The sequence below is a fragment of the Pteropus vampyrus genome, unplaced genomic scaffold (assembly GCF_000151845.1).
Source record: "Pteropus vampyrus isolate Shadow unplaced genomic scaffold, Pvam_2.0 Scaffold250, whole genome shotgun sequence".
Lineage (NCBI taxonomy): Eukaryota > Metazoa > Chordata > Mammalia > Chiroptera > Pteropodidae > Pteropus > Pteropus vampyrus.
Window position 1 is genome coordinate 581,769 of NW_011889031.1, and position 13,490 is coordinate 595,258.

At 55.4% G+C, this 13,490-nt stretch overlaps 2 protein-coding genes and 1 pseudogene across 3 annotated transcripts; 2 read left to right on the forward strand and 1 right to left on the reverse strand.

Moving 5' to 3' along the window:
- Positions 1-262: 262 nt before the first annotated feature.
- Positions 263-382, forward strand: LOC111729196 (annotated as a pseudogene).
- A 2,296-nt stretch (positions 383-2,678) lies between these two features.
- BCL2L12 (BCL2 like 12) lies at positions 2,679-8,142 on the reverse strand. Its single transcript, XM_023520132.1, has 7 exons — positions 7,959-8,142; positions 7,203-7,317; positions 6,849-6,991; positions 5,930-6,016; positions 5,751-5,842; positions 4,664-4,951; positions 2,679-2,896 (listed from the first exon to the last, which is right to left on the reverse strand). The coding sequence occupies exons 1-7, from the start codon at positions 8,125-8,127 to the stop codon at positions 2,846-2,848; spliced, it is 945 nt and encodes a 314-aa protein (XP_023375900.1). The 5' UTR covers positions 8,128-8,142; the 3' UTR covers positions 2,679-2,845.
- Positions 8,143-8,146: 4 nt separating this feature from the next.
- Positions 8,147-13,188, forward strand: IRF3 (interferon regulatory factor 3). Of its 2 annotated transcripts, none has more exons than XR_002776115.1 (8): positions 8,147-8,373; positions 9,093-9,265; positions 9,892-10,063; positions 10,150-10,220; positions 10,842-11,031; positions 11,147-11,527; positions 12,302-12,433; positions 12,959-13,188. XR_002776115.1 is itself a non-coding variant. In XM_011374528.2 (8 exons), the coding sequence occupies exons 2-8, from the start codon at positions 9,101-9,103 to the stop codon at positions 13,124-13,126; spliced, it is 1,263 nt and encodes a 420-aa protein (XP_011372830.1). In that variant the 5' UTR covers positions 8,147-8,373; positions 9,093-9,100; the 3' UTR covers positions 13,127-13,188. The 2 variants fall into 2 exon arrangements, 1 of the variants encoding a protein (XP_011372830.1); XM_011374528.2 differs by having other exon boundaries at positions 12,318-12,433.
- Positions 13,189-13,490: the final 302 nt, after the last annotated feature.

Consider the following 13,490-nt stretch of genomic DNA (forward strand, 5'->3'; position numbering starts at 1 on the left):
AAAGGAGATGGCACTGGACAGGGGACACATGAGTATCGAGTTCAGGGGAGAAGTCTGAGCTGGAGTCAGAAATGGGGGAGTCGTCAGCATCAAATTCTGCATTTCCCAAGTGGCAGACACTCACCACATAGGGCGAGTCATGGGCCGTGGCAAGTCTGAACTAAGATGTGTTGTGAGCGTAAAACATATGCTGGATTTTGAAGACTTCATGTAAAAAGAATCAGTAACATCTCATTAATATTTTTAATATTGAACACATGTTGTCTACGGCCATGCCACCCTGAACAAGCCCGATCCCGTCTGATCTCGGAAGCTAAGCAAGGTCAGGCCTGGGTTAGTACTTGGATGGGAGACCACCTAGGAAGACCAGGTGCCGTAGGCATTAAAAAATAAATAAAAATTGAACACACGTTGAAATGATTCTATTTTGGATAAATGGGGCTAATAAAAGATTATTATTAAAATTAACTGACATATTTCTTTCTACTTTGCTTTAACGGGGCTACTAGTGCATTCTAAATACCATACATGGTTCATATATTCCATTTCTGTTGGCCGGTGTTACATTAGGTCACAAGCCACAGAACAGACAAAATCACTAAGGAGTTGGCGTGACTCGCACTGTGATTGGAAGCACACAACTTGAAACTAATTTAAATAAATAAATTTTTAAAATTTAAAACAGCTTTAAAAAGCGGCACACAGAAATCTAGCCCTTGTTCTTGACTTAGGTCAAAGTGAAATGAGCTAGGATGGTAGAAAATTAATCTCTCACTACACTGGAACTTGGTCCTTCTTTCAATTAAGAATTTGGCAGCACATCAAAGATCCCAGGATTAGCTTCTGTGGTCTGGACCCCAACATAAGTCACAGATGCTTGCATGTCACATGATGGTTTCTACAGACAGGCACATGGTAGGCAGAATTCTAAGGTGGCCCTTACGATTTTGGCCCCCCTAGTGTTATATACCAAACAGTGCATTGGGTTATATGACAAAGGAGATGAATATCACACCCTTGATTAAGTTACCTTATGTGGCAAGGGTGAATTGATTTTGCAGATATCATTAAGGCCCCTATCATTTAACTTTAAAATAAATCAGAAGGGAGATTTTTCTATCTGGGCCTGACTTAATCAGATGGGAGCCCCCTTCAAAGGAGCTGAGGTCTTCTCAAAGGCCACAGTGACTCCCCTGCTGGCCCACCACCGTGAGTCCCATGGGTACGAGGACAGGAATTCTGCCAACAAACTCAAGAGCTGGAAGCTGAGACCCTGACTGCACTCTGAACGGAGCACCCCGCTAAGCTGCGCCCACATCTCTGCTCCACAGAAACCGTGGTTAATAAACGTGGATCGCGAGCCGCTACAATGGTGTGATTTGTTACCCAGCAAAACAGCAAGAACTAATACATCTGAGAGAGTCTTTCCTGCTCTGCTTAGAAATGTGGACATTAGACCCATTCTAGGTCTTTCTACTGTTAATGTAGAGGCACACCTATTACTATGCCACTCATTTTTATATTCATGTTGAAAACTTTTATTTCAACATACAGTCAGTTCTTATTAATCTTGGTAGCTATGTTCTCTAAGGTCACTGCACACACTGACCTAGCAAATACTGAGCCATTGTTCCTGGTGAAATAAGGGCTCAGGTTTCTGAGAGTCTCGTTACAACACTTTTGTCAACCCATCGATACATCACCTTATTTTGTGTGTTTCTGTTTAAAGGCACCTTATTTAATATACATTGTTGAATCACGTGCAATGGAGTCACAGCCAAGAGCACAATAACTCATGCCTGAATGAAGCTTATCCAACCGGGAAACGAGACAGCCTTCCTGCACTTAGGGACAGTGGACAGCAATTTGGCGCTATGCTCAAGGCCTTTTCAACAGCAAAATCACTACGAAAAGCACAGAAAGCAGAAAAATAGAGCGCTAAATAGACTGTGGACAGGACACGTTTACGGTATAAGAGCCAGAGCGAGAAGGCACAGTGCCACCGCCTTGGTCAACCTCAGCCGAGAAGTCGCACATCAGGTGAGTCCAATCTTTTGCTGCTCTGCCCACGTGCATGGCCACGAGGACCGCGAAAATTCCGTGGGTAATAATCTGGGGATTACCCAGAAATTTTGGTGCATATGCAAATTTGCCAATCTGGGACCTGCGTATAACGAAGACCAGCTGTAATTGGTTTCCCTCGTAATCCTGTACGTTTCATCGTGTGTATTTACAAACATAACTCTGCGAAAGGGGCTATCGCCTTAAAAGGTGACACACCCCAAGTCTACAGGTAGATGAGGAGGAAGCAGCAAGAAAGGTTCAGAAGGAGCAGTGTGAGTAGATAAAGGAGAAGAGAGTTGTGTGCTGGATGCCCGAGGAAGGAAGATTATAGCTTTCTTCTGGAATCAGCCGGAAAGTCTCCGTAAGCATCCACACAGGGTTAGCTGGAAGAATTAAACCATGCAATAAAAAGGGAAAATATAATTAGCTGGAATCATATTTACAGATATCCTCAAATATGCTGTATGTTCAGGTGACGAGGACTCATCAGTGCTCCAAATCGATGTTTCTAGAATGAACTTGCTCTTTCCTCAATTTATAAATTGGAGAGATCTTTTAATCACACTTCTCCTACTTAGAACATTAGCTCCCAAGTTAAAGTACAAACAACTAAATACTTGAAAAAGTTTTTAATATAAAAGTTTTTAAACAATTGTTTTTTGGCAAAACCAGGGAGGGTGGCCATCACCCCACAGCCCTGAGTAGAATGGGAAGGCTTGGGAGGCACACGAAAAGCTCGGGGACCTGAGTTCCAGTCTCATAGCACCTTCTGAGAAGGATGTCAGTCCAGGGGCAAGTTCAAGTCCACGGGTGAAGAGGCCAGGATGCCCTCCTGGAGGAATAAGTGGCAGAGCGTCATGAGTGGAGGCATCTTCCAATTACAGCTGCACCCACGGCAGCCCAGTGAGAACAGGGACGGGGCATGCAAAGTACCAGAGAGGGGAGACAGAGACCCGGGGGTGGGCGGGGACAGAGTCCCAGCAAGAGGGTGGTAGAGAGCTGGGGTTTAAGAGCCCTGGCTTCATGTCAAAGAGCTGATTCTAATCCCCTGCACAAGAAACGTTCCCTCTCTGCCTCCATAAAACTGGCATCATAACCAAATCCCATAGGTTGCTGTGGGCTTAAATGAGATCATCCTGCTGAAGTCCTTGGCGAGCTCCCCGCCAAGCTTACCTGTTATCAGTCCTTCAATGAAATAATCTTACAATTCGACAAGCTTCTGGGCTGAACTCCAGGTTCTTTCATCCGCTGTGACCTCAACACCTTGCTGTGAGGTCTAAAGGGTCTCTCTTGCTTAACTTGACCACCTGCAATCATCTCTGACTCTTCCGCAAACCAGCATTCCCGCCCCTGCCCTGCACCCAGATCTTCTCCATCTCAGGGGACGGACATCGGATGTAGCCCCGCAGTTGCCCAGGCCAGCATCCTCGACTCCTGTCTGCCACTCAGACCTCGCATCAACTCCATTAGCAAAATCTGTCATCTCTACCTCCGAATGAAATCCAGAATCCTCCAGTACCCCCACACTGGTCTGAGCCTCCCTCATCTCCAGGCTGGACTCGTGGTCACACCCTCCCAACTCTCTACTCCGCCCTCTCGCCCTACAGTGTTCCCCAGGCCGCCGCCAGAGGGCGCGTTAACACCTAAGTCTCCTCTTGCCCCTCACCTGCTCAGAGCCCTCCAGGGATTCCGGGCTTACTCAGAGTCCCAGCATGACCTCTTGCTCTCGCTATCACCTCTCCCCCCTGCTCACCCCGCCCCAGCCCTAACGGCCCCTCCTCCTCCCCGCTCCTCAAACTCACCTGGCCAGACCCTGCCACTCTGCGAAGCAGTGGTTACATTCTGAGGGCCTGGCAGGTGTCTTTCTCTGACTGCATCCCCAAGCAACGAGGCAAGCGAATGATGGTGCCCACTGGGCGGGGACAGACAGGTGCTCAGGGAGATGGGGCAGCTGCCAAGGTCGCACAGCCAGCACACGAGAGCCCAGTCCAGCTCTGAGCGTGGCACTGGGCTGAACGCAGTGAGCAAGCAAGGTAAGACTCCTTGGCCTTTTGAAGCTGATGTGTCAGGAGCAGAATAAGGGAAAGAAAAATAAGTAAAAGCAGTCATTTCTACCATCTGTTCGAAGGTGCGGAGCGCTGCAGAAAGGAATAAAGCAGCGAAAATGGAAGGGGAGTGGGTGGGGAGGTGCGGAGGTGGCTGCGGTTCTAAGTGGGGGCGGGGAAGACCTCACTGGGGGTAGTACCCGAGCAGAGCAGGGGAGCATTAGAGGTGAGGCAGGGGACTCCGGGGGAGGGCATCCCGCCAGGCAGCGTTGCCCAGGCAGACAGCCACTGGATAATACACAGCCGAATGCCCGCAGAGCACTAAGTACTTGCAAGGATGATCCCATTTAATCCTCACAATAACCCACTGATCATCGTGGTGCCTGGTGTACAGTAGGTGCTCAGTACCTAGGGAACAGGTGAATGAATGGTGGGGCTGGAGAACACCTGTGACGTCTTAAGGGAACCGAAGAACACCCCCCCACACACACACACACACACATGCACAGTTACGATTAAGTAAAGGGGGGCCCGGACAGGCTCTGGTGGCTCACCCAGCCCCCGTGGGCCCGGATCCAGGGCGTGAAGCTGTGCACGTGCTCCACGCTGAGTCCGGCTAGGGTGCCACCCAGCCGGGCCACGCGTCTGCTCAGCTCCATGGCCAGGGCCAGGCGGGCCAGGGGCTCCGGGGAGGGCGGCGGGGGCCCGGGGCACGGCAACGACGGGCGTGCGCGGCTGGGGCGAGGGCTGCGCTCCCGGCTGGAGAACAGCTCCACCAGGCGGGCGAAGGAGCCGGCCGACAGGCGCGCCAGCTGGCGGCGGAGGGCAGGGTCCGAGGCCAGCTGTGCGGTGGGAAGGGGAAGAGGCCGGGTCCGCCTCAGAAGAGGAGCTTGAAGGCGTGGCTTTCTGGGTCAAGGGAGTTCTAGAGACTAACTCTAAGCCACGCCCCTATCAGCACATCAGCCAATCATAACCCAGGTTGGTCCCTGCCTAACTACTCCCAGAAGTGGGGGGCCTAGAACCCGAGAAGCTAAGCCACCCCCCTGCGGAGGCCTCCACAGCCAATGAGGGCCGAGCCTTTAAGTTCTAGAACGTTAATTTAGCCACACCCCACGCATGGTTCCCTGACAGCCCCTGAGGCCAGGTCAGTGTCTATGACAACCTCGCCTTCCACCATACAATTAATATTACAGGACCATACACTTTGCCAAGTTCCTGAACCTATCGTATTCTAGGACAGAGGCACACACCACACCTCCGCGGTCCACTGCCCCCACATTCTCCTCCGTGCGCCTAGAGTCAAACAGGGCTTCAGATTACACAGCCTTCTCCAAAGCACCCCCGCCCCCCGCCCGCCACATATTCCCTTCTGTCCTCGACTGGTCCCAATTTCTTTCCTAGGTCATGGTGATGGCCACACTCCCTGCCTTAAACCAGGCCCCTCGAACGAGTGACGAAAGCCTCTCATTTAAAGTACTGTCCTGCCCTGGCATACCTGTCACTCAACCCTTTATGCGAGCCCTGTCCCACCCTTGCCCCACCTGACCATCCAATGAGAATGCAGATCCAGCTTCCGATGCCAGTGCCCAACCAGCCAGCAGTTCCTATCTTAGTTAAGGGATGGAGCAGACCGACCATCACCTTCTGGTTGATGTCTTCTGCCTCCTCCTCCAGCAAGGCCACCAGCCTCCGCAGCAGGGCTTCCTTCTCTGTGGGTGGGGGACCTTGTAACTCTGGGGGACAGAAGAGAATTTGGCTGCGTGCAGAATCCTGGGGACCCTTCTACCTTCACCCTTCTCTGGGGCCCCTCTGCACCTCACCTGGGCTAGGTGGGGATCGCAGTTGCTCCTGAACCAGCTGTTCCAGCCGCTGGGCCACCAGGGCATAGAAGTCTGGAGTAGCTGGGCCTGGGGCGAAAAGAGTCAGTGTCAGGTCTCCCGGACATCAGGAAGTTATGGGTCTCTCCTCCCAACCACCTCGCCAGGTAGCAACGATTTCCGTGTCATGACGGGGTCAAGTAAGGCCCAGGGAGCACACTTGGCAAAAGACCCTTGTACTTTCCACTTTATCGTGTCCCCTGAACTGGACTTAGAATGTTAGAGCTGAACGGGACCTTGAAGGTTATCCCATCCGAGGAAGGCGAACACGTAGCAGTCCACCTCGCCCATTTCTGGAATCATCGACCGATCACAGAATTCTCCTCTCCAGCTCGGCTGTCCTTTGCAAACTAGCACTTCCCGGTAGCCATGACTAGTCTATCCAGGCTCACATATGAGAGGAAAGCTGTGGGTCACTCTTGATCAAGTCCAATGACTCCCACCCCCGCCTCCCCCATGCCTGTTTTGTCATTGGAGAAACTGTAGGCACACGGGACGAAAAGGATTTTCTGAGTCATGTAATCAAATGACCAGGGAGTTGTGATTGAAAACCAGGTCTCCTATCTCCCTCTTGGGGGTACTGGTGGGTCCAAAAATCTGACGGGCAGATAAGGAGGGAGATAACAAATAGAAAGGGACCAACAGCCCTCTGGAAGCCTGCTCACAAAATTGACAGACAGCAATTTAACTGGGATTGGCAGGGGCGGGGGGATAGAATGGTGAGGGGAGGTGCTGAAGATGCCACACAGCTACCTACCCCCTTAGCTGAGTGAACCTGAACGAGGTCCTTATCCTGTCTGTACTTTAGGAATCAAAGCTCCTGGCCCTGCCAGCTCACCAGTCATCTAGGAAAATCTCTTACCAGGCTCTGAACCATAGCAGGGCTGGAGGGGCAGGGAGCAAGGCCGGGGGGACTCGGGGGGAACAGCTCCTTGCCCCAGGGAGCAGGGAAGACATCTGCGAATGCGGCTCAGGAAGTCTGTCGGCTCCTCCTGGGCAGGGTTCCTGGGGAAGGGGAACTCAGAGAGTGACCGCAGAAATCTCCTGCAAGCAGTCCCTTTTATCTCCCACTGAGGACCTCTCCCTGCAACCCCAGGGACAAGAAACAGAGCCAGATAAGACGAGAGGGGAAAGGAGAAAGACTGAGACCAGGAGCAAGTGTTGGAGAGCCCGCCCCACAGGCAGGCCCCCGAGGGCTGAGGGCACCTCCTCCTACCTGGGTGGGATCGGAATAGGGGACCTGGCAGTGTCGCCCCGCCTAAGGAAGGCAGCTAGGACCTTCAGCGTGTCCTCCCGGAGCCCCAGCTCTTCCGAGCCCGCCATGGGGGCACCTGTGAGAGAAGGGGCTGAGGGATGGACTCCAGGGCTCAGCGGCAAGTAAAGGCTTGGGGTCCAAATTCCTCGCCATGAATGAGGAGGGGTCCAGGACTTGTGAGTCCCCAAGGAAGGAAGTGGCTGAGGGTCTGGACTCCTAGATCCTTTAGGGGAACTGGGGTCTCGGGGCTCAGACTTCTGAGTCCCTAGCGGATGAAGGGGGATGAGGACGAAGACTCCTCGGTCCTGGCAGAGGAGGAGGCTGGAGACGCGGATTCTTAGATCGAAGGCAAGACGGGGTTGGGGGTCTGAACACTTGAGTCGGAGAGAGAAGGGGACTGTGCCTCATGCCTCTAGGTCCCCAAGAGAGAAGGGTGCTTAAAGCTTCGACTTCTGGATTCGCAGAGCGTATGCCACGCTACTTAAGCCGCTGGAGGTTGGGAACCACCAATCCCAGCAGGCGTCACGGCAAACACTGCGCTCGGCCCGTACCCGTTCGCCGCGCAGCCTGCCGGGACGTGTAGTTCCACTCCGAGGCTGCACTGTTGGGGGCCCGGGACGCTTGGATGCCAGACAAGCGGGACTGGGGTGCCCGCACCTGGAGCCCGGCCCCCTCCTCTTCCCTCCTCACGCCAGCCTTCCCTAACACCCCGCTCACCTGGTGCCGGGCCCCGCTGCCGCCTCCTTCCCGAAACTCGTGTTAAGAACTTTTCTGAAGCAGTTTGACTTTCCCGCGCCTGCGCACTGGGCCGGGCTGGGGACGGACCGAAAGTCGAGGGGGCGGAGCCCTGGGTGCCCGCAGAATTCGCGAGTGACGTTCCCAGCATGCCAGTGGCCGGAAGGCCTGAAAAGGGCATGGGGAGGAGGGAGGTCCGGGTTCTGGGTGTCGTCTCTTTGGAGTTTGTCACCCGAATGAGGATGAAGTGGTTTTTATTTCAAGAAATCGGTAGAAAAGAAAGCTCCGTCGCTCCAAAGCTCAGTTGACGGGAAGAGGGGTGTGCCGCTGCGAAATCGAAAGCGATCACCCCAAAGACGGGTGAGCCCTAGCACCCCGCGCTCCCCCGTCCCCCTAGGTAGGTAACACGGAAGAGATGGGGAGTTGGTGGCGTCCAAGACTGAGAAACGGGAGAAAGGATGGATCTGCCACGATAATGTGCACCCTGGGGAAAGTGAAGCACGCAGGGAAAAATAAAGCAAAGGCCGGCGTAAAAAAAAAACAAACTTAGGAAAAGCGGGTATGGGGCGAGAAGGGTGGACTTTGCAGATGGGGGGCAGTTCACTCTGGAGAGCGGGGCATGGCCTGGAGGAGGGAGGCTGTCTGGGGGAATTGTGGATGGGGGGCGGGGATTCTGCGGTGGAAATGAGTGAGGGGATCTAAGTGGCAGAAATGTAGAAGGGGTCTTCATTGGGTTAAATGCGGAAGGTAGAGGTCTGCCGGGAGTAGCGTCTGCTGGAAGGTTCCACCTTAGAGGTGGGGGTACCTGTGTTGCATGATGGGGAGGGAGGGGTTTACAGTGGAAGAGAGAAGCGTGTACGTTGGCGGAATTGAGGGGTCAGAGGGTGTGCACAGAAGCTGGGGAGACGAGGCGGGGTCTAAAATGGATTTGGGAGCGAATTCTCGCTGATTTGGGGAGCCCCTCTGGAGGATGGGAGGAGGCCCATTTGTACCCCAAGGAAATACAGGTGAGGGACCTGCGCTATGGCCCCGTGAGAGGACCGTCTGGGTGTGGAATCCTCGGCCCAGGTGGGCCTGGGAGGCCGCCGGCGCCCAGGAACTGCCCTCTGTACGCAGGTCGGACCATGGCTACCCCAAAGCCGAGGATCCTGCCCTGGCTAGTGTCGCAACTGGACAGTGGGCAGCTGGAGGGCGTGGCATGGCTGGACGAGAGCCACACGCGCTTTCGCATCCCTTGGAAGCACGGCTTGCGGCAGGATGCCCAGCAGGAGGACTTCGGCATCTTCCAGGTGCGCAGGAGCCAAGACTCGGCAAACACGGGGCGGGGCGGACTCCGAGGGCACTGGACCGAGAAGGCGGGGTTAGCACGTGGGGGCGGGCCCTCGCTAAAGCCGGCAGGTAGGGATGGGTGAAGTTAGACTGGGAAGGGGAGAGGTTAGCAGGAGAGCTGGCAGGGTGGGAGGGGCCGGGTTCAGGGACTGGAACCGGGAAAGTGGCGTTAGAACGTGAAGGAAATGCATCCTAGGGGTTCAGGGCTCGGTGGGAGCGGGGCTCTTGGATATAGAATTCTGGGAGAACCGGTCTGGGAACATTAGAGGCCAGACCGGGCCCCAAGCTTCGGTTACTTACCACCGTATTAAGATACACCAGTGGCGCTAAAAAGAGAGCGGGGTGGGCGGTTGGTGGCAGAGTTAGACACGCAGTAGGACTCGGAAGGCTTGCTTAGAAAAAGGTTTTGAAAGGTGGGAGGTAATGGGGACTTGGGGTACAGAGAATGGAAGTTTGGGGATGGAGCCGTGCGGCGTTTGCACGGGCCAGGGGAGAGGAGGTGTCAGGATGAGAGGACGCGGGGTTAGGGCTCCCGGCCCGGGTCTAACTCATCCTCCCCACTATCCTGGTACCCCCCATCCTCCAGGCCTGGGCCCAGGCCAGCGGTGCTTACACTCCTGGGAAGGATAAGCCTGACCTGCCCACCTGGAAGAGGAATTTCAGGTCTGCCTTGAACCGGAAGGAAGTGTTGCGTTTAGCGGAGGACCGGAGCAAGGATCCCCGTGACCCGCACAAGATCTACGAGTTTGTGTCCTCAGGTGTGCTGGAAGTGGGGCTTATCACGGAGGGATGGGATTTCGAGAGTCCCCAGCACCCCTTCTCCACTCATCAGCTTTCTCGACAGGAGTTGGGGACTGTCCTGAGCTGGACACTTCTTCAGAAACCGATGGCAGATGCAGTACCTCCGATACCCAGGTAAGAACACGCCCAACCCGGCTGCCGTCAGTCGGCTCCATCTCCTCTCTGCATCCCGCAGAGCCAGTCAGACCTCATCATTTCCCCTTGGGCCACGGCCCAAGCCTCCTCCCTGGCTTCCCTCCTCTCCCCCACCTGACCCAGAGCTGACCCCATCCCTCCCCTGCTCGCACACCCATGGCTTCCCAGCACCCGCAGGAGAAAGTTCAGTTATCGCTAGACATTTGAGGCCTTAACACACCTTTCCTTGCTTTCCTCACTTTCCAGCCTCTCTGAGAACTCAGAAACTCCCCGCCCTTGATCTTGCTGATGTCTGTGCCAGGGAAAGTCCCCACTGAAGTTCTGCCCAGCCTTCTCTGCCCAGGTCTTGCCTGCATGGAGCTAGATCCTGAGGCAGGAACTAGCTGTTCTGCTCAGGCCACTATAGCGCCCAGCAGCTTACCCACACGTGTACTTAGCAGTCTGCGCCCACGGCTGCCTCTCCCGTAGACTGGAAGCCCCTAAGAGCAAAGCTCAGGCCTGTCCTATCTCTGGGTCCCCACACTGCCGACCACAAGGTCTAGTCCGTGGGAAGGCTCCAGAAATGCTATGGAAATGCCCAGGTCCTTTTTTTCTCTCCAGGAAGACATTCTAGAGTTACTGAGTGACATGGCCTTGGTCCCAGGTCCAAATGAGGGGCCCTTGAGCCTGGCCATGGCCACTGAACAGCCCCCCCAGCTCTTGCTGAGCCCCAGCTTAGACATCCCTGCTCCCTGCCCAAACTCAGAACCCCCTGAAAACCCACTGAGGCAGCTCCTGGTGCCTGAGGAAGGTGAGTGCCCGCGGAAGGTGACTTCCCGCCATGGGGTGGGTGGGGCTGGGGCGACGGGCCCCCTCACACTCTCTCAACCTCTCTCCACTTTCACGTTGCTGCGGCCGCTGCTCAGAGTGGGAGTTCGAGGTGACTGCCTTCTACCGGGGCCGCCAAGTCTTCCAGCAGACCATCTTCTGCCCAAAGGGCCTGCGGCTGGTGGGGTCAGAAGCAGGGGACAAGGCACTGCCTGGGCAGCCGATCACACTGCCAGACCCTGGAGTGTCCCTTACAGACAAGGCCGTGACAGGCTACGTGAAGCGTGTGCTGAGCTCCCTCGGGGGGGGCCTAGCTCTGTGGAGGGCAGGGCAGCAGCTCTGGGCCCAGAGGCTGGGGCACTGCCACACCTACTGGGCCATGGGCGAGGAGCTCCTCCCCAGCAGTGGTCACGGGCCTGATGGCGAGGTCCCCAAGGACAGGGAAGGAGGTGTGTTCGACCTGAAGCCCTTCGTGGCAGGTGAGCGGGGCGGGGTCTTAGCGCCGCTGTGGGAAGAGCAGGGCCTGTTGGGTCCTGCGGCTCTGCCTGCAGTTCAACCCCGGGGCAAGGGACGGGACTGCTCGGGCCCATCAGATCTGGGGGCTGTCTCCTCTCTCCCCTACCTATCTAGAGCTGGTAGGAGGCAGTGTCCTCTGCACAAAGGGTGCTCCAGGAACCAGCTGCCAGTCGTCATCATTACCAACTAGTGTGGCTGGACAGACGCAGGTCTCCCGTAGGGCCTGGCTAGCCAACAGTTTCCTTTGTACTGTACATTATGGTATCCACTAGCCACATGTCGCCACTAAGTACTCAGACGTGGTCAGTGCAAGTGAGGAAGTGAGTTTTTACATTTTGTTGCATTTTCATTAATTACAATTTTAACAGCCGTGGTGGCTAATGGCTGCTTATCAGACAGCGTGGCCGTAATGGGTTAAAGAGCAGCGACTGGAAACCACCGTCTGTCCCAGAATCACTGCATCCGTGGAGGAGCTGAGCCCCCTCCTGGGCCTGTTACCTCATCCTCAATGCTGAGGCTCTGGGTGGGGAAGGGACAGACCTTCCCACCCTACCTTGATAGGGACGGAGGGAGGAAGAATGTTTACGTTTGTGCCAGAATTGTGGGGACTTCTCCCAAGTCCACAGCCCCCTGGTTGTGGGGGCAGAGCTGCGTCGGGCTTTAAGTCAGGGGAGAAGTTAGGGTTTTATTCAGGTTTTAGGGGGAGGGTGGGTCGAGGACTTCTCATCCCTGACTAGGCTCCTGGGCCCCCAGATCTGATCGCCTTCATTGAAGGAAGTGGACGCTCGCCACGCTACACCCTCTGGTTCTGCATGGGGGAGTCATGGCCCCAGGATCAGCCATGGATCAAGAAGCTTGTGATGGTCAAGGTGCCTGCAGCCTAGCCCCCTGGAGCCACGGGGTGGAGCTTCCAACGGGAATAGACTGTTCCTAGGAACTACAATTCCCAAAACCCCTCTAAGAAAATACAACTTCTAATAAGGAGTCCTTGCAACCACCATCCCTCATTCCCAGGAGCTTTTGGGTGTCCTTCCCATGGCCTCACACCTCTCTCTCCCACATCTAGCCTGTTTTGGGCTCTTAAAACCATGTGGGAGTCGGTGGACTACAAGTCCCTGCAGCCTCTGTGAGAACTACAGCTCCCAGGAGTCCTGACCACAAGCTGCTCAGCCCAAACTTCTGGGAACCCTTCAGCAGCCTCAGCCCTACAAACCTCCTCTGGCCTCCCACAATTATGACTATGAGAAAACTGCAAGTCCCAGCAGCTCTGGGTCTAACGGTTCATGCTGGGTTGCGGTGGGGCTGCTGGGAGTTGTAGTCCACCTGACCGCACTCCCTGCGGTGGATCGCGTTGGGTGCTTCCCCTGATGGTGTTTCTCCCCCACCTCCTGCAGGTCGTTCCCACGTGCCTCCGGGCCCTGCTGGACATGGCGCGGGCAGGGGGTGCCTCCTCCCTGGAGAACACGGTGGACCTGCACATTTCTCACAGCCACCCGCTCTCCCTCACGGCAGACCAGTACAAGGCCTACCTCCAGGACCTGGTCGAGGACATGGATTTCTAGGTCACTGGGGAGGCCCTTCTCCCTCCCCACGTCAACCAGTAAACTAGTTCTTGCCACAGTCACCACGTGTGTGCGTGTCTGGTGTTGAGCGTTCCCAGGCCAGTTCTGACCCAAGCTGGGCATGAGTTGTCCTGCTCTGCCACGACGCAGGTGCTCGCTGTGTGAGGGCCAGGCACTGCGTAGGGGCAGCTGACACTACCTCCTTACCTCTTCCCAGGGACCTGCTGAGGAGGTGACGGTCACCCCCATTTTACAGACCAAGACACTGGGGCTTGGGAGAGGAAAAATAGTCACAAAGTAGGAAACACAAGCTGGTCCGAATCCAGTTCTGGCTTCAGAGCTGCTCTCTCGGGGAGGCCCAGGG